At 43.5% G+C, this 21,172-nt stretch overlaps 1 protein-coding gene across 1 annotated transcript; it reads left to right on the top strand.

The window, feature by feature from the left end:
* The first annotated feature begins 4,031 nt into the window (after nt 1–4,031).
* Nucleotides 4,032–21,054, top strand: rcor2 (REST corepressor 2). Its single transcript, XM_054601189.1, has 14 exons — nt 4,032–4,216; nt 8,415–8,540; nt 11,048–11,104; nt 12,188–12,268; nt 12,660–12,712; nt 12,884–13,045; nt 13,185–13,309; nt 13,675–13,741; nt 14,045–14,284; nt 15,250–15,327; nt 15,629–15,686; nt 16,875–16,942; nt 17,243–17,404; nt 18,206–21,054. The coding sequence occupies exons 2-14, from the start codon at nt 8,417–8,419 to the stop codon at nt 18,554–18,556; spliced, it is 1,626 nt and encodes a 541-aa protein (XP_054457164.1). The 5' UTR covers nt 4,032–4,216; nt 8,415–8,416; the 3' UTR covers nt 18,557–21,054.
* Nucleotides 21,055–21,172: the final 118 nt, after the last annotated feature.

Genomic DNA, 21,172 nt, shown 5'->3' with positions numbered 1-21,172 from the left:
CCCCAGCACGCAGATGGCCCAGTCTCTAAACCCCGCCTACAGTCTTTTGTCTTCAGGGAATCTGTCTCTCGAAAAACTATTTATTTCATGTGTCAGTAGGGGGCGCGATGAGGCTCTGAGAGTCCACACAGAGGCCTGATGCTCTTAGTAAGAAGCCTGTTTTTGCATATAGAGAAGACACACACTGACAAAGTTGAACTCATCAACTCATTTTGTAGTATGTAAGAATTTCTGTACATTCTCTCTGGGTTTTTTTTTTTTTTTGCTCGCGGGACTGGATAATGACATTCAAGCTGGCCCCCTCCCACCGCAACCCACACATCTACTGGTACACACACACACACACACACACACACACACACACACACACACACACACACACACACACACACACACACACACACACACACACACACACACACACACACACACACACACACACACACACACACACACACACACACACACACACACACACACACAGACAGATCTCTCTCTTCATCTCAGTGGTGTTCTTTTGCCGACGAGAGATGGATGGATGGATGGATGGATGGATGGATGGATAGATGGATGGATGGATAGATGGATGGATGGATGGATGATGGATGGATGACAGATAGATAGATAGATAGATAGATAGATAGACAGACAGACAGACAGACAGACAGACAGACAGACAATGAGGAGGATAAAGGGAGACAGGCGAGAGGAGGGATGAGGAGGATGACAGAGAGAATCAACAGATGCAGTGTGGAAAGGACCAGAGGAGGATGGTGGATGAGGATGGTGGATGAGGATGAGGCCTCTCTCAACGCAGTGAGCCCTGCAGCACAGAATTACAACACATAGACTGGGCATCCGTCCTGCATGTTTATTCGACTGAGACGAGGTGGTTGTACAGTGTCTCCACATGGGCTTCGGATGTCTGGTGTCTGTCTCTTGCAGTGGTACTTCCATATGGAGTAATCTGCAGTGATTTAAAGGCTGGATTATCATGCAGTTTTCAGTCATGATCCCAAGAGGATAATCCCTTTCCATTTTTTTTTACACTCTGTGAACTTTTTCTTAAGAGTCATCCTGATGGCAAAGCGATAAATGACAAAATACCTCATAAGATAAATGGCAGATTGTCGCGGATGTTGCTAAGTACATTCACTCTTTATTTATTTTTTTATGTACTGCAATTTCAAAACACCACAAACTAGACATAGTGGGACATATGGAATCGAGACACTACACACCATTGCACTGCAATGGGTAGAGCATCAGGAAACAAAATCATTATGATTATAGGTACATTTTTCCTTTCATTTTAGGCCCTGTACACTCACACAACAAGTGGCTATCTATTTCAATCCAGTGATATATTATATTTTACATCCTTATATAACTTCAGTTTGATCATCATACTATGATCTATTTACGTCATAATAGCTTGAGTCATCCGATGTGTTATGGTGGGCAACATCAGTGACGATTCATCAGCAATCGGCCCATAAAAATCATATAATAATGAGTATGCAGGATAAAAATGTATTATTCACCGTGTCTACATTAAGGTGTGTTTTGCATGATGGTCTGCATGTGACAGCAACTACTCAACGAACACAGCAGGGAAAGTTAATTCCATCACATCTGATTCTAGATCATGCATCTCCTGAGATAACAGAGAAAGTCCGAGAATTCGAAGGGGGTGGTGGAGGGGGGGAGTCAGGGAGAGGTGTAGAGGAAGGAGGGATAGTTGTGTGTTGAGGGAAAGTGAGAAGAGCAGACAGATAGACAGGCAAGAAGGAGGATTGAGACAGGTGAAGAGAGAATGGGGGAGGTGGGGGGTGAGGAAAGAAGTGGAAACAAGAGTGAGCTAAGGGAGAGTGGGAGGGACACTCAGTTCTGAGAGATCGAAGAGAAACCGAGCGAGAAGAGGAGGGAAGGGAAGGTAAGGAGAAGGGAGGGATGGAGTGACAAATGGAGAGGAGGACAGAGGAGGAGGACAGGGGAGGACAGAAAAAAAGAAGAGGAGGAGGAGGAGGAGGAGGAGGAGGAGGAGGAGGAGGAGGAGGAGGATGAAAGGAGAGCTGAGAGGGGAAGGGAGGGAGGGGAGAGATGTAGCAGTTGTTCATTAGTGAGGATGTGTTAGGAACTGGAGGACTGAGGGAGAGGAGAGACAGTGGAATTGTGAGTTTCATGGACACTGACTAATGAGAGGAGAGGAGGGAAGGAGGCGAGGGAGAGAGGAGTGGAGAGGAGGGGAGGAGGTGGCAGGAGTGAAAATGAGACTGTACAGGGAGGAAGAGGAGAGGAGAGGAGAGGAGAGGGAGGGGGTGCTGGAGGTGAGCGAAGCGAAACTGCTTTAGCCTACTGTATCACCGTAGGGGGAGGATGGGGGGAGGGGAAGAATTTGCACGTACACACACACACTGTTGAAATTGAAAGCGACATGAGAGGAAGACGAAGAGGGAGGGAGGCAGTGAGGAGGAAGAGGTGAAGGAGGAGGGGTGAGGAAGGAGATGAAGAGGAGGAATGAAGGGAGGGAGGGAGGGAGGGAGGGAGGAAAGACAGAGGAGAGGAGTATTCACCGGAGAGAAAGAAAGTAAGGGGGAGAAGAGGAGGGAGGGGGAGAATTATTAAGGAGGGGAGGAAAGCGGAGGAGGCAAAGGAAATGGATGGGGATAAAGGGGGGAGGTAGGGGGAGAAAGAGACAGAGGAAGAACAAGAAGGAGAAACAAAAAAAAAACAGTCAGGGGGCACAGACAGTGAGGGGAGAGTGGAAAGAGGGGGAGGAGGAGGAGAATTAGGGCAGATATTCAGGAGGTGGATGGAAGAGGGAGGGGGGGGGAGTAGAGGGAGAAAGTAGGAAGAAGTAGGGAGATGAAGCAGACACATAGAGGAGGTGCAGAAAGGAGCAGGAAGCAGGGGGAAAAAGGGGGACGAAAAAGAAAAGAAATCAGCAGAGAAGGAGATAAGATGTGGGGAAATGAAGAGAACGGGGATGATGAAGAGGAGTTGGTGGAAAAGAAGAGGAGGTGGTGATGCCAAAGAGAGGCAGAGTAAAAGCAGGAGGAGTGTGTAACAGGCTGTTACATGTCAGCAGCAGGCACTTGTAAAGGAAGCAGCAGAATCTTCACGTGTGTTATTGGGGGGTTATAGTGTTTATTGGCAGCATCAGGTGTGAGAAATCCTGCTACAGCTACCACTGAAACCATCCCTATCCTCACACACACACACACACACACACACACACACACACACACACACACACACACACACACACACACACACACACACAGGGTGGCACAAGGCAGAGCTCTTTGACTTGCTCGACATTTTTAAATAAATATAAAAATATGCCAAGTACATTGAGGCTATATTCATCTGAGTCATTGTCCGTTCATGCACAAAGTCATGCACGCTCTTGAAGACACGTTCGCTCTCCCACGCACACAAACTCACACACACAAACACAAACACACAAACACACACTCACACAGCCTATAGGTTCAATTGTACCCAACTCTCCTGCCCTTTTCTCCAACATGCATACACCAGTGCAAGTCTGGACAGCCTGCCTCAGTACAGAGATGCACAGCTGACGAATCCCTCCGCCGACACACTGGCAAGTAGTCCCTAATTTATGGGATTTTGATAGATGTCAGATTAAGAGTCTATTCCAGCTACTGTTTCTATAATATACAACCGCGCCGTCTTCCTCCTTCTGTTTATAACGAGATTAACATTTGATAATTATCAAAATGGGGAATTAGCAGCTAGGCAGTTTGAAAAGCTGATTTTCTGCCAGAGCCTTTAAGTAGGACATGCTGTGAAATAACACAAACCAGCGAGTCAAATCACATCTTTAATAGCAAGTTCCAAAATTAAGAGTCGGCGACACTTAATAGTTTTGCAGGACTATTTTTTGTCAATCCAAACGGCTGGTTGGGAGAGGCGAACGCGTCGGTGGCGGATGTCCACCTCACTTTACCCCGGGTGTTGTCTGTCCCCCCGGCACACACACACACACACACACACACACACACATCCACGGCTGCTTCCATCTATCCACGCTGCTCACTTCATTGTACTGACCGAGCTCATCAATTAGGCGAGAATTAAAGCTGTTTTAGATGCGATAATTGTCTGTGTGCCCGTCGGAGAGGATTACAAACCGCGGACGGAGGCTCGGGGAAGTTTTGAGTGCGGGTTGGAAACGAAAACACAGGTACGGTGTGGCTGTGATCTCGACTTCCAACTAGTCTCGTTACTAATGTAACGCCGGGGCACCAGCCGCAAGCTAAGCGGCTAACGTTAGCATCCCGACGGCCAACTAGGCTCGACTTCAGGTCGCACTTCGGAGGGGAGGATCTGAACAGTTCAGCCTCCAGAGATTACTCAAGACTGTCTGTGGCTAGACATCCAGAATGAGACCACCAACTTGAGTTGTTGTTATTATAATAATAATAATAATAATACTAATAATCCACAGAGAGAGTTTTTCTTTATTTTCCACTCTGTGCCAGCAGCAGACAGCAGGGTAAGCGTGGGGAAAACAAAAGGACTTCAAAGTCTGACACTCAGCACGGATGACTGTGTAGGAAAGCTGTGGAAATATACATTTAACCAACGATGCGAATCCATATATATATCATATATTTTGGTTTAATAGTGATTTTTTTTTCTTCTTCTAATTTACAGAAAACCAAGGTTAAGCTTTAACCTGTTATAAAAGCCTGTCCCCATACTTATGACCTAGTGTTCACGCAATCTTAAATACATACAAAACAAATCCACTTTAATCCTTACTCCTGTGATCCATGAGCACTTTATTAATCACTTCAGGCATCATTTTGTTCACGTTGTCATTATGAGTCAAACATGATGCATCAATGAGGACGAGACACCACATCTAGACACTTATGATTATAGAACAAGTTCAATATATATGTTTTACAGACTTTACCTAAACTTGATAAACCGTGTCCAGCAGTGTGAAGTATGGATTTGTTTTGTGTGTCATAACTCATTATCATGTGTGGGTTTCCAAATATTTGAAGTTATGATCACTGCATAAGTTCCTTGTGGTGGAGAGATGGTTGTGAAAACTAATTACAAAGCATAAACGTGTGGATGAGAAATGTACATACTATTACAAATAGACCTAGTCGGGTTAGCAGATGTGGATTGTAGTTTTGGGCTCTTCTTATTTTGTCTTTAACAGTTGCTTAGTCTGCCAGTGATCGAGGCTACCGTGGCGGTGTCCGAGGCTACCACAACCCCGTCAAAACTCTGAAAGTGAACCGAGGCGGGATTTAAACATCTCCCCCTCCCCTCCTCCTCCTCCTCCTCCTCCTCCCCCACATCACTGTAGCTTCAGCGAGCTCCCAAACTTTAAATCGATCGCAATCTACAGATAGATATGTCTGCTGTGTTGGGGATGAAGTTGAGTTTCCAGTGAAGTTGAGAGGGGACAGCTGTTGGAGGCTCGGGGGGCCACCGGGAGCCGCGGCAGACAAAGACCCCCAGAGAGCCTCAGACACTTGTATTGTCTGCCGGAGTTTGGTGGATGTGAATGCATCTCCCCCCACCCCATCCACCCACCCCACCCACCCTCCGCAGGACCACAACTGGTCGTGTTTTAATCTGCAGAAACGAGTCAAAGTCTCCCGTCTTGTCCCAGCCCGTGCTTTGTTCTGGTCGCAGCTCAAGTTAGGAAACTGGAGGTGAAGTTGTTGATGTGATCGCTGAAAGAAAAGCAAATGTGCGCATTGTTGTTGTTGTTGTTGATCTGTGAGTTATGTCGCTCTTTGTGTCGTTGTGGTCGCTCGTTGTTTGTAACCACACTATGTTTGTGTGTGTTTTCTTTTTGTACGAGGAGGGAGTTTGTGTTACTTTCCGCCGTGTCCCGAGCAGACCGTCTAGTCCTTTGTGCTGCTCAGAGACTCGCTGGCCCGGAGAAAAGAAGATATACAGAGAGAGAGAGACAGAGAGAGAGAGAGACAGAGAGAGAGAGAGAGAGAGAGACAGAGAGACAGACAGACAGAGAGACAGAGACAGAGAGACAGACAGAGAGACAGACAGAGAGAGAGACAGACAGAGAGACAGACAGAGAGAGAGACAGAGAGACAGACAGACAGAGAGAGAGAGACAGAGAGACAGACAGAGAGAGAGACAGAGAGAGAGACAGACAGACAGAGAGAGAGACAGAGAGAGAGACAGAGAGACAGACAGACAGAGAGAGACAGAGAGAGAGAGACAGAGAGACAGAGACAGAGAGAGACAGACAGAGAGAGAGACAGACAGACAGAGAGAGAGAGAGACAGAGAGAGAGACAGACAGAGAGAGAGAGAGACAGAGAGAGACAGAGAGAGAGAGAGAGAGAGAGAGAGAAAAACGAGGCACGGCCACGTAATGATACAGCACTGTGAGACTGTGGGTGACACTTAGAATAAGAGTCCCCCTTCATGCAGGAGGGCTCTCATGATATCCATGGCACGGTTTTTTCTCTCCACTTGTCAGCTGAGCTGTTGTGATGAAGAGGCATACGTGTGTGTTTGTTTATGGTGTGCTAGAGATTGTGACTTGAGGTTTGCATTTTTTCACACTAGAATTGATGTCAGGCTAAAGAATAGGACATCATATTTTGGGCATCTTAATAAGGAAATTGATTATGCATGGATAGAATATGAGGTCAGAAGCAAAGTCACAGAAATGTTAAGGGCGCCAGCTAATTACCATTCGCTAGTGATCAGTTTTTTATCCATTTAATCAGTCTAAATCAGTCTAAAAGTGAAAATTGCCCATCATCATTAATACAGCCCAAAGCAAATATTCACATTTGAGATGCTGGAACAAGAGATTTTTTTTTGGCAGCTTTTGCTTAAAAACTACGCAAATGATTCATCTATTATCCTAATTGTTGCAGATTAATCGACTAGACTAATCATTTCAGTAAAAACCTTCAGTAATGTTTTATTAAGGTGGCTTTGCTACTCTGAATAGTTTTGTACTGCTGGTAAAAGCAATACTCTGATTTGATGTGTCAAAATAGTGTTCCCTAGTGCTGATATCCCAGTATCAAGGAATTATTGAATATATTTCGCTTGAAATCTTCTTAATTTTTGCTTGAAAAATGTCTTAAATGATGAAGTGATTATATTGATGCACCTGGCCGGTCTGCTGGATCTATATCACTAATATTGACATGCAGCTATTTAACCGACTTTGTTGAGTTGATTGGATATGGGCATAAGCGACCGATTCATATAGATTAAATAAAGTCTTTGTCAGTCTTACATTACATTCACTTAGGCTGCCAGCTCAGTTTTTGGTGCCACACTAAACCCTGACGTGCTTTTACCTTACATAGAAATGATTTCATTGAGTTCCACGCAGTGAAGTATACAGATTTAAAATAGGAAAAAGAGAGCACTTGATATGAGCTCTAGTGTTTCTTAAACAAATGTTCTGGGCCACTAAATAGCCCTCTGTGCTGTTTGTGGGTGGTGCCCCCATGACAGAAGCATGCTCTTAATTAACTGGAGTAATAAAGGAAGACTTGAGTTAATCAGTTTGGATCCTGTGATGAAAAAAAAGAAGTGCCTGTGGATTGTGTGTTGAGGTGCTCTTGGAGGTCAATTCTAGATGGAAAAAGAAAGTTGGAAAGTCTTAAAAGATGTGTTTGACATAAAGTTCTTAACCTGATATCACCAGACTGGACCAGGGGGGGGATATTTTCAGAGCGACAGAAAAATGTAAATAGTCCACAGAGTGCAGTTGATTTTTCATCTTTTAGCAAAAATATCCGGTCCAGTTCATTCAATATTAAAACCATACTGAAAAAACTATCTTTTCAGTAACAGGAAGTTCAGCTGCAGCCATCCTGGTTTGTTTTGGAAAATGCCTTAACGGTGCTCCACTGTACAGTCATCTTCCCAAACGCGCCCCACATTAAATAAACGTTTTTGATTGGCCGAGCACGTCTCAGGCCGCTGGAAATCTGACTAGGCCTACGCATCTGCCACAACAAATCAAACATAAGCTCCCAGATACGTCTGGTTTCCAGGCAAACAAGTTCTAGCTATTGAGTGATGTGAGGGTCAGGTACAGATATTTGAGAGTTGTTGTTTGTGAGAGAGTTTTCTACAGTAAACCAGTGTTTTGGAAAGTAAACCCAGCTCCAGGGAAAATAAGAGGATTGCTTCCAAGGTAGCAGCATAAGGTGCCGTTCTACTTAACAAGAGTGAATTAGGTTTTATAGGGTTTCAAGTGAAAACAGCTGCCAACTCGCTAATGAAAAGACACTTAAGTGATAGTTTTATGAGGGACTGCATCATACTTAAAACAGGAACTGTATTTAGTCGATGAATGGTGCTGTGTAAGTGGTGAAATTTGAACATGTAGGGCCTGTGTGTTTGTTGCAGCCATGCCCTCAGTGATGGAGCGCTCGGGGGCCGGGGTCCTGTCCAGGAGCAGAGCCAAGACCGTAACCAACGGCAACAGCCAACCACACTCGGAAGAGGAGAGCAGCGATGAAGAGCATGCTCATGGTACAGACACACACGCACACACACATTAAGACTAATCTACTGACCTCATCTGAATGCCTTTCTCTGGCTAAGTTAGTGGGCGAGTGAGCTACTTAATGTCTGGGTGTGCATGTGTAAACTTTACAGTAGACACGCATTGCCATTGTACAGTTGCATCATGCCAGCTGTTCCGGTTTCATTCATTGCATTGCTGCAGTGCTTCTTCAGTCCCTGCACACTGCTCTCCTCTGTCCTCCCCTCCTTCTCTCCTCCACCCTCCATCCCACACTTATCCATCCTTGTTATCCACTGCCCACATACATCTTTGCTTCCTCCTTTCTCTTCCTCACACACTGACTTGCTGTTGATCTCTTCGTTTTTTGAACAGTTATCTCACAAGGCACCTTGACTAAAGATGTCTTGTTAGATCAAACGGTTTAACTGCAATGGTGAGCCAGCGTTCAAAAAGCCACCACCCTTACATTATTGCAACACCCACTTTCGTCACGGCCTCCTCTGTCCCTTTTCAGTCTTCCAGTCACCTACATCTTTTTCTTCTATCTTTTCTTTTCCCCTAATTTCTTGCCTCCTTTCCTGCTCCTTCTTTCCTTCAATTCCAATCTTCCTTCTTCCTTAAACGTCCCCTTCCCGTCTCCACCCATTTTCTTACCATCTACTCCAGTTTCTATCATCCCCGTCTCCTCCCTTCCTGTCCTCTCTCCCCGAGGAAATTGTAATCTGTCTCTTCCTCCTCCTGGTCTGCTTCCCTGGCTCTCTCATACTCTCGCTTCACTCCTTGCCTTCTACCCTCTTTACCACAGCACTAATTACTTAATGTCTGCCATCCGCTGTCGTACTTCCCTCTCTCTCGCCTCCCGTCTTTGTATTTTCTGTATAAATGTCACTTATTGATGAACATGCTGAAATTGTTATCGCCATTAAAAAAAAAAAAAAAAAAAAAAAAAAAAGCATCACATATATGCTATTTCTGTTGAATTTGAATTGTTCTTTTGTAGAAACAGACACGCTATTTGCTGTGATTTCAAACTGGATTTAACCAAACTGTTCAGAAACCCTAATGTTTGGAGCAATTAAGTAAATGGAACAATTGAAGACTCAAACACTCGGCAGTTCCTATTCTTTTAAACCCATTAGAAACACTATCACTTTAATAGTTGATTAAAAGCAGTCTCCCTGAGTGTTTCTCCCAGGCTGACAACTTGAGGACTGTTTGCTCTTATGCAAGCTAATTATATGTCCCCAGGGTTTACGACAGTACTTTATAGTGGAGGTTTCCCACCTTGCCTGAAATAAAGAGCGCCTCCACAAAATGACGTTTTTGTAAAATGTAATATAAGGTTTATTGAGCGTCAGGGAAAATGAGCAATGGCGCTACTTTACACAGCAAAGGCAGTGCATTTAATAATTGAGGCAATTGTATAGACCATCATCTTGTTACTACGTTAATAGCGAGGTTAGATGACAGGAAATACCCTATTAAGCTTTGCAGACTGATTCATTGATTGATCATGTCATGTTCGGTCATCTGTAGTCAATCAGAGCTGCACATCACTTTTACTTAAAGTTGAGACAAACAGCCAAATCAGTCTTAATCATATTCTAAAGCTCCCTTTGATGGGAAGTGCTAATCAACTCCTCTGACCCTGTTTTACTCCTAAAAGCATTTCAGTGTAAAACAGTAATGCGGTTGTCAAATTTTACTGCATTTTTCATACCAGAGCTATGTTTTTCGGACTCCTTGTCCTTGGTTTTTGGGCCATGCTAACCATTTAACAGTGTATGTTCCTAAATGACTGTGTAATGTGTGAAGGCAAATCAATGTCAAAATCTGCAAGCACAAATGAGAACCACTCGCACGCGTGTGTGCGTAGAGGTCCCACTCGATCTCATTTGGGCTCGTGGATTTTGACATCGATTTGCCTTCATAGTTATGCCTCTTTGGGAATTCGGAATAAGTTGTTTTTCTCACAAATTTCAGGGACTGAATTGGCTCATATGAAGTAGGATGCAGCTGTTATTTACACTCTTTGAATCGGCAGATACATCAAATTAAAGGTCTCAGATTGGGATCAGGGCCTTAAATTGTGACCTGGGCATCCTCACTGGACAACGGTCATTGTGATAAAGTATTTGGTCATTTAAAAAAAGAAGAGGAAGTTACCTGGATTACCCTCCAGTTCTAAGAGTTCTAACCCCATCCCTGCCCTCTAACGGGCATTGCTATTGCGGAGGCCTTGATAGGACAAACCAATAGTGAAGCCTGTTAGAGGGCAGAGCATGGAAGATGATTATCATTGTCAGATATTTAATCTGTCATACTGTAGATGACTTTCGTTCTGTGTCTTGTGATCCAGTCTATCCAGCTCTGCAGCTTCTTGAGAAATCTACGGGAATACTTGTCCACCATCATCTTCTGTCTCTGGAGCCTTACTCATAATTCTGGGAAATAGAAACTCACTCATTTGTCTTGTGTGTGTGTGTGTGTGTGTCTCTCTCTTTCTCTACAGACAGTATGATCAGAGTGGGAGGAGACTACCAGGCTCAGATACCAGAGTTCAAACCAGGTAAGCTGAGAGAGGAAGAACACAAGAGAAAGATGTTGGAGATGAGAAAAGGAAGGTGAATAGAGAGAGGGAGGAAATCAGGGCTGAAAAGGAGACATAGAGGTGAGGAGAAATGTGGAGGACATTGAAATGGAGGATGGAGGGGAATGCAGATGATGAGCGAAATGAAGGTCAAATGACCAGTTACTGTCTTCCCTTCTCTCCAGGAAATGGGGGGGGGTAAAAATGAGACACTTGGATGTGTCTTTGCTCAGTAATGGGAAATCCCAAAATAGTGACGTTTAATACACACAGCTTGGATTGTCAGGTTTACATAGATGCCAAAGATATCTGTGGTATCGTGAAAAGCCTTAAATGAATGTAAAGTTGAGGTAAATATGTTAGAACATGTGTTCAATAATTAGTATAACCATTGACAATGTGCAGCGAAAGGTTTATTTTGAGATGGGTGACTTTGTATAATACAAAAAATGATTAGCTCTGCAAAATTCAAGCCTTTTGTTTTATTTAAAGTTATCTTCTTTAGAAAATGCAAATGGTCAACAAATAATTGTTAGCCTGTTTTGTTTTTTTGTTTTAATCCTATTTCATGAGGAATGTGAAGGTATAAAGATTCTCAAAATTAGGCTTATAGAAACGCCCTGATATCTTAATGTAGATGTAAAGTGTCCGAACACTGTGAAACAATCACCAAAGATGAAGGCTGCACCAGAAGAGGGAAGAAGCAGACAAACAGGGCTCTCGTAAACGTCTGGATTTTGCCGAAACACAGGTTTTGAATTCCCAAAATGGCTGACATTCCACCGTCTCCTCCTCACTTTTCTTGCTAATCAAGAGGAATTCATAGATGGAGCCTAGACAGGAGACAGCATGCAAATGAGAGGGAGGAAGAAAGTAGGAGTTATTATGGAGTTTAATAAGAGGACAATCATGCAGACAGAGATATTAGGAGTTGAGAAATCGTAAGGGCTGGGCAGTGGATTAAATTCCGGATGTATAACCTCAAATAACATGTGCATTTAAATGCCTAATGTATTTAGTTTGTGTTATCACATTTAAAAATGTGTTTGTTTTCATTACCAGACAGTCCAACCCGCTACGATGAGAAGGACCAGAGGAGCATGCTGGTCTGGTGTCCCAACAGTCAACTTTCAGATGCAATGTGTAAGCTTCACAGACACGCACACGCGCACACACAGACTAATTTACCTGACCTTACCTATGCTGGTGCAAGCTTAACAATGTGACCTTCAGTTTAATGGCTTTATGCTGACTAGAGAATAGCAATTAAAACTTTCAATCTCGTTTTCTCCTGTGCACTCGTGTTCTCTCAATCTCTTGCACTGTTTGTCTTCATCTATTTCCCTCATTTATTTATAAATCTTTTTTCTCTTTTTCTTCTCTTTTCTCTTCTTTCTCTACCTGATTCACCTTTCCTTCTCCCTCCACCATACGGTTGTTTTTGGTCTCCTCCTCCTTTCTTGCACTATATCTCCACTATATTTAACTGATATTTCTTAACTTTTTCACCCATTTTTCTCTCATCCTATCCCAGTGGACGAGTACATCCTGATGGCTAAAGAGAAACATGGATACAACATGGAGCAGGTACGGCATACCGCACATTTACTTCAAGGGTCATTTCATTTTCAAAATTATCAAAATGCAAAAATAAAAAATAAATAAAAGGTATTTTCAGTGCTCTTTTGTGTCCCTCTCTTCTGACTTATCACTGTCCCTGCTTGTCTGACCCTGTCCTGGCCCTCTCCACTCACTCAGGCTCTCGGCATGTTATTATGGCACAAACACGACGTGGAGCGCTCGCTTGCTGACTTGGCCAATTTCACCCCCTTCCCTGATGAGTGGACGGTGGAGGATAAAGTGCTGTTTGAGCAGGCCTTCAGCTTCCACGGCAAGAGCTTCCACCGCATCCAGCAGATGGTGAGAGACGAGGGGAATACACATGCACGCGCACACGCACATGCACACACTCACTCACTCACAGAATATTTAGTACAGAAGTTCAAGTTTCAAAAACAATTTCAATATTTTAAACACATTTTTTTAAATTCCTGTAAAGCTTCCAGACAAGCTGATCTCCAGCCTTGTGAAGTACTACTACAGCTGGAAGAAGACCAGGACCAGGACCTCTGTCATGGACCGACAGGCCAGGAGGCTGATCAGCAAGAGAGAGAAAGATGATAGGTATGAGATCCCATGAAACTTTAATGACCACCTGAGGGGAGCGAGACTGGTGTGGGGACAGAATGAGGGAAGAATGAATATTGGAGGAAGGACTGAGCAGGAAGGAAACACAAGTTCTCAGCAACTACTCCTCTGAGATGTGACATTTACAAAGCTCCACTGTTAAATGACACTCGTAAGCATGTCGTCCTGGGAAACAAGAGTCTCATGAATATCAATGAGATACTTTGATATTACTTCTTGTCATTTACAGTTGACATTCTCAAGCATTTAAGAAGTATTTTTGATGATATTTAGACAATTGGCAGGGGGACAATACTTAACCATGAATCTGGTTAGTTACTTTTATTTTTTACTTTTTCTAGTAATGATGAGGTTGAGGAAGCAGACCCTGGCAGTGACAGTGACTTTGAGATTGACACCAAGAAAGAGGTGAGAAATATCAAACTTAATAGTGGTTGTTGAGTGTGTGTGTGTGTGTGTGTGTGTGTGTGTGTGTGTGTGTGTGTGTGTGTGTGCATTGCATGCTTATGTAAACTTCATTTGTGTTTTATTAGTCATGACATGCCTGAGGATACCAGCCTAGCCAAATCACTGCCTTCTCTATCCTTTAATTCCAACTTCATTTATTATACATAAATGGAATGCTGCCTTCTTGCAGTGTTTTTCTTATAAAAGGCATCATTCTGATAGAACCTGATTTCTAATATTTGTGTTTATTCTCTGCGAGCACAGGCAGTGAAACAAAACCCCAACAACGCCAACTCTGACAAGGCGACCCCCAGTCGCTCTGGGCCGGTGAAGAAGGAAAATCTCGGGGCTCAGTACCGCCACCACCCGCTCAGAGCCCGCCGCAGGCCACCCAAAGGCATGTACCTGGAGCAGGGAGACATCATGTCGGTGTCGGCCTCCCAGGATTCTGGGGTGGTAACTATACGACAGCTGGACACACAGTTGGTGTCACTCAAGAGACAGGTATGTACCTTTTGTGAGCATTGTGAGGTCTGTTGAACTGTAGATGTAAATGGACTAAAATATAAAAAAATATCAGGTGTGTCGACCACTGCTGTAATGTCTAGAACGCAATCAGACACACGTCTTTCACTCTCATGTCTCACACAACAGATGTGCTCTCATTTTATTCTACATGCATCTAAACGGCAGTTCACAGTGTAACCTTCATGTTGACTGTTAAACGCTTCCTCTGAACAGATGTGTCCGTCCTGCTGTGTGTTTTTAGTTCCGTTAGCCGATAGCTTTGTTAGCCAAACCCACCACAGGACTCTGCTGACCACGGCTGCTAACAGCTAACTAGCTCAGTTATAGTCAGCTCGATTCAGTTTATCAATAACTAAGCGATAGTTATCCACACAGACATACATTCAACAAGTTGTCTTACTTAGGCTAGTCAAGAAAGAGACTATATTTAATCCATAGCCGAAACAAGAGTCCAAACTGAAGCACTTGTTGATCAGTTGTAGCCTCCAGCAGAATGCAAAATTAGCAGTTGACAGACAGACCTACACAGAAATGTGCCGCGCCCATGACTGAATACATAATAATATCCTTGCGGAGATAATAAACTGAGGATCTGAAAGCTATCGTACGTCTAGAGGTAGTTTCAAGGAACACTGACAGGATTGAATGTGTCTAGAACTATGTATCTGCCAGTAAAGGTGACAATATAACACATCCTCCAGAGCTTTGAGGTGCAACAATATATTGATAAATTGTCACCTTTTTATGTGATAAATATAATGAATTCAGTCTCGGTAACTGATTTCTTTGTTTTTTTTACAATTAGTACGAACATTTTACAGGCAGCTTCCATAATATAAATGTTTATAATTTTACACTGCCACTGCATGTTTAAGTAACACTTTGTGTTTGTGCAACTAACCAATAGACGTTCTACACTGTCCCCTCTCTTTGTCTCTCAGGTCCAGTCTATTAAACAGAACAACAGTAGTATGAAGCAGAGCTTAAATGAAGGTGTTGACACGTTCAAACCTGCTGAGGTAAACCTTTTTTTGTGCAGCTCTTTCCCTGTCCAATGCCCCTCCTTAAAATCTTTCCAATCCTTCATCCCTTTTTGATCTGTCAGTTTGTCCCTCTCCTCTCCCATGTATTCACTCTGCCCTTCCCAAACTCCCTCAAGATATTATTTCACCTCTTGTGTGACTGAGATTAGTTTTAAGCTGCCCTTTTCTCTCTTGCTTTCATTTTCACCCCTCTTGCCTCTCCTGTTTTCTTCTTTTTTACCACCTACCACCCTCACACTCTAATCTCTCCCCCTTCCTCTCTCTCTCTCTCCGTCAGCCTGTCCCTAAGATGAACTCTCGTTGGACCACAGAGGAGCAGCTCCTGGCCGTGCAGGGTGAGTAAAGGCTGCCGAATCATCTTCCTAATCTCTTAAAGAGTCACCTCATGTTGCCAGTGCTTCTCTTCCTAACATTATTATATTTTCCACACACAGAAACTGCAGGTGTCAATACTGTAGAAGCTCATTACTGCATGAGATATATCTCCTGAAAAAATTATCAAAAGGGCCTTTTTGGAATCTTAAAGTGAGAAATCTTAAATATGTATAGTGTAATCGGCATTTGTTATATTATAAACATTATTATACTTTATGTAGTGGACACAAAATATTCCACACTGCTGCATAAATTAGTTTGCAATAGATTGCCACTTATTATAGACAAAAAGAAACAACTGTCAGATGAAAAGGCCAGTTATGTGTTGGGAATATTTAATTTCCCTTTTTTTAGTTTTTTACCATTTACACTCCGTTTACAGACATGAATTTTTTTGTTTTCATAAAAAAAAAAAAAAATAGTCTTTGAATTGTACTGCCTTTCATAGTTTAATGCAACAAAGATAAGAGCGATTGGGATTAAGCTTCCAGCTGGGATTTAAGTGAATAAAAGTTTCGGGAGAAGTAAAGCAACTACTGTTCACAATCCGTGTCTACAGCACTTCTTCAATAAATGAGAGCGTTGTCTTACCGAGGACCATTCAATGAGAGTTATTCACTAGAGGAGGATTCATGGCTGATGAGGTTATTTATTGTTTGTCGTTTCGGACACAGAGCTCTGCATGCCATGGCACCCAACTGCATACATGGCTGTTAAGTTCTGAATGACTGCCTGAGATGCATTTTGTAGTAAGTAGGAACTATGCAGCTGCTGTCGGTGTGCCTTCGAGCAAAGCGTTTAACCCCCATCGGCTGCAGCTGTGTAATGCAAACGGCAGAGGAGAAAGCAGAGGCTGAAAGACATGACTGTGTGTCTATGATATGAGAGTGGATCAGGGCAGAAATAGAGGCCTGCAAAAGAGCAGGTGCACTCAGCCAGCCGACCTCAGATGAAGGTTAACAGAAAACGCACGCATCATCAGGCCTGTTCGCTTCATTCTCTCTTCCTGTCTCTCCTTTCACACACACTGCCGCATCTCTCTGACAGAGACAGAAAGCAGACTGTTTTTGTTGCCTTTTTGATGGCAACGAAATGGTCGCGAGTGATGCATAGAAACAATATTAACGTTTCTACCGTCTTGTCTCCAGCTATCCGTCGCTATGGTAAAGACTTTGCAGCCATCGCTGAGGTGATCGGGACCAAAACACCAGCTCAGGTGAGCATTCTCTTTCTCAAATCTTGTGAAGATTACCTGTTTCATCTTTTATTGTGACCTCATTCTAACCCTCTATCCACCCGGCAGTTTACTCTGTGAGCTGCCTATCAGCTTTTCATCTCCTCTCCAATTTCTTTCTCATCCCTCTGTCTAGATAAGCTTTTTTCTTTATAGGATAACTCTTCATTATCCCTCCTTTCATTTGTCCACTGACCTCTAATCTCCGTTTCCTGGAATGGAGTAGAACTTTTTTGCCCTCCATTTCTTCTCCAACTCTCCATCTCTGCCCCGTCTGTTCAGGTGAGCTCGTTCTTCGTGAGCTACCGGCGCAGGTTCAACCTGGACGAGGTGCTCAGGGAGTGGGCGGCCGAGCAGGTGGCCACCAGCCGAGACCAGAGAGACCCCAGGAGGAGCGGCGAGGACACGGCGGCCGCAACAGATGGAGCTGCCGAGGAGGACCAGGTGAGTCATGACAGAAGATACACAGGATATGAAGGACACCTTAAGTTATTCATAAGTTTCAAATATTGCAAAGCAACGTTCAGAACAGTTTAATCAAACAAGTTGTCACCATTGGATATTGACCTTCTCATCTGACTCCTTTTTAAATGCTGAGTAAGGTTCATCATTCTTCAATCATTGCCCTTCACAAATTGGTGAAAATGTGTCTTTGACGGAATCTCTGGTCATCTGGTTGAAGTTTTGTTTTTAGTCATTCATATACTTCTGGTTAACCTTTAGTAGTGTCTTTATAAAAGTCCATTAAGAGTAAAAACTCTAGCCTGGTATTCTGAAAAAGGAGTTTTGTGAGGAGGTGTAATGAATGTAAGAACTACATGAAATGGCTGATTTTAGTTCCAGATTTAATTGAGTGTCCTTGGTGCTTACTTGCTAGTTATAAAGTAATTTACAGAACTGACAACTTAATGCTGAGTCACACAATGGATTCAGTGGATTTAACGGGTGAAATCCATCTAATCGGAGTATATTGAACAGAAGGAGCAGGTGGTTGTAATATTAAGTTCTCTCCTGTGTCGTAAGATGAAGGTGTCTCCTCTTCATCACAGAGCCATCTGTCTTTATTCACTTTCCCCTCTTTTTTTTTTCTTTAACTCTTTGTCTCTCCACCTCCTCCGTCTTCTTTGTTTTCACTCAACTGTCTTCCTCCTTTATCTCACTTCATCTTCTGTTGTTGTGTACACTGTTTTGCCCTCCTCCCCCCCTCCTCCATCTAATCTCTGTCGGCCTCCTCCCTCCCCTCAGGTCAAGATGGAGGACTCTCCCTCAGACGTCACCGGCGGCTCCTCTCCTCCCTCCTCCACCCAGACCACTTCCTCCCTCTCCCAGCCTCCTCCACTGCTGCGCCCCGCGCCTCCCTCGGCTCCCCCTAGCCTCCTCCGCCAGCCCCCTCCTCTGCAGACGCGTCCGCTCCAGAACCGAGCGCCCCACAACCACCCTCCGCCTCCGCTCATCCGGCCCGCAGTGACAAGCTCGTCCACCTCCACCGGGAGCTCCAGCCTCAAGGCTTCTCCTCCCAGCTCTTCCTCCTCCGCTGCAGGGCAGATGCCCCCGTCGCTGGTGGGGCTTAAAGTGGAGCAGCCCAACTCTCATTGATATACACAAACACACTCAAGCACACACACATTACTTTAGGAATAGAAACACAAATTAGCATGAAAACAAACACAATGTTTTCCCTTCTCCCCAGAGAAAATTCCTTCACCCTTTAACTCAATCATTCCTAGTCTTAGTTCCTGGGACCATTACACATCACATGACCACATGATCCATCAAACACGCTCAGGTCCCAAAGGTGACATCACAGCTCTGAGAATGCAGGAAGAGTGTGAGGACCCCCCACAGGTCAGCTTAGTAAGGCAGTGGCCTGAAGCCCCTTTACTGTACTAACAAACACCTACCTCCAGACCATCATCCTCGAGTCTAAACACACACACACACATACACAAACATACACATACACACACACACTCTCTCTCTCTCTCTCTCCAAACAAGCTAGGAACTCAAAACAAACACTACCTGCGCACTTCTGAAACTACACAAAAAGAGACATCGGATTGTCAAGCTGTTGAAGAAAACCATGACCGCAGAGAGCAAAACCCACCTGCTCGTTTCCATGGCAACTGCTGAACATCTGGATTGCGGGGGAGTGTGGTTGAACACACAGACACTATCTATATATATATATATATAACTTTACTGTATGTTCCACTGGCCAGGTATCAAATTATCCAAACAACCTTCAGGAAAATCAAATAATGAAAGAAAAGACGAGAACGACTGAAGAAGAGTTTCCCACATGTGAGCCAAACCTGCTCCTCCTGAGAGCTCATGTGGAGGAGAAAGTCATTCAGAAGGGTCCAAGTGACGTGAAGAAACTATTCCTAATGTAATTTGCTTTAAAACTTGGACCCTCATAGGAGTGAAAAAAGTACTTTTGCAAACAAAAAAAACAAACGGGCTTTGTACTCAAAGTGCTGAGTTGTGAGTTTACTGACACAGCTTTTAATAGCTGTTTGCTCAGAAATGGGGAAAAACAGAAGAGCAAAAGGCCGCGTCTCCCTCTTCTCTCATAGCCATGTATTACTAGTGTTAACTGGAGTGATGTTTTCCCTTTTTTTGACTAGACTTTTAAAGTGAGCCCTAGGTAGGCAGTTAGTTATTGTAAGTAGTTTAGATAGTGCATACTTTATTATTATGATGATGATTATTGACTGAGCACTAAGGAGAATAAGAGCCGTTTAATACATGTTAAAAACATTTGCCACAGCTTGTTCTTCACTGGCCCAGTGTTGGAGTCTCACTGCTAACTGTCCATTCCTGTTAATGTTTGCAGTAGTCAACCGCTAACACCAGCCGCTGTGGGGAGCAACGTTAGCCTCAGTGTACTTTTTAATGTGGGTTTACAAATTGAAAGGGACGCCTGACCCTCCAGATAACCTGACACTGAAAAATGAATGTTCTGCCAAAGTCTATTGCTTTAAAAGCTCATCGTTCCACAGAAGTCCCATGTCTCCAGCTGGCTGTTGAGCATTACAGAGGAGTGTGTTTGACGTGTCGGCTTGCTTCCTACATGTTAGACACAGGAAAACAAAAGGCGTTTAAAGGAAGAATAAGGCATTTTGGGAAACAAATTTGCTTTCTTTCCGAGAGTGAGAAGGAAAGATTCCTACCACTCGTGTCTGTAAGGTAAATGTGAAGGTACCACGAGCATCCGGCTAACTTAGCTGAGCACAAAGATTAGTTACAGGAAAACCGTTAGCATGGCTCTCTCCAAAGGAGACAAAATCCACCAACCAGCAGCCCACTAACATGTTAGATATTGTTTTAATGCTTATTAAAGGTGTATCGAGCGTTACTTGTTATTGGCTGTTGGCACGACAGACATGAGTGGCAATCATCCCACGGCAAGACTGTGAATAAGATTACCAAAATGTCAAACTAGCACAGAACAACAAGTTTGATAGATGTTCCAATCTTTATGAAACAGTTTTGAGTCTTTTTAAGGCAGCTTTCTCTCTGTTAGTTTAAAGTCCTGTCCAGTAACAGAAGGTGTCACAGGTTAGAGTATTCCTTAAATAAGTTTCTGCTGTAATATCAACCAGTTGAATAATTCAGCTATCAGGCTTCTGTTCTTCAGTCTGTAATGCTCCTCTAGTTCTTTAATCTGAGGTGATATCAGGCAGCCTCATGAACAAATGACTTAATGATTATCTGCTCTGGTCACTTATTTGTGATTCATTTTGAACGTCACCTGCCAGACAGTGCGAGCTGAATCCTTCGTCTCCTCATAGTCTGGTTGCCTTTGCAAGCAGATCTGGGATCACAAGTCATGAATATTAAACTGTGTTCGGTGCTTCTTCACTCATCTCGGCCTTCAGCGTTCAGTTTAACTGGGCTTGAATCAAAACGGTCCATCACTACGTTTGGCTTTAAAGTGGCTCGTCTTTTTGTCTTAGCTTGGACTTGTTTTCTTAACTGTTCCTTCCTCCAAAAAACGGCTTGTGTGTACTGTATGTGAGAAGTTGTTTACATTGTGGAAACTGAACTGTTTTGTGTTTGACAAATGTTTTGTTTTTTTAGAATAAAGAAATGACCAAATAGTCCAGCGTTAAAACGTTTATATACACACACACACACACACACACACATATATTAAAATGATCTGTGAGATGAGGCGTTTTACTCAATAGAATGAAGTAAAACACCA

The sequence above is a fragment of the Anoplopoma fimbria genome, chromosome 7 (assembly GCF_027596085.1).
Source record: "Anoplopoma fimbria isolate UVic2021 breed Golden Eagle Sablefish chromosome 7, Afim_UVic_2022, whole genome shotgun sequence".
Classification (NCBI taxonomy): Eukaryota; Metazoa; Chordata; class Actinopteri; order Perciformes; family Anoplopomatidae; genus Anoplopoma; species Anoplopoma fimbria.
The sequence above is the reverse complement of the archived record's forward strand: the minus strand, read 5'-3'. Positions and strand labels throughout refer to the sequence as shown.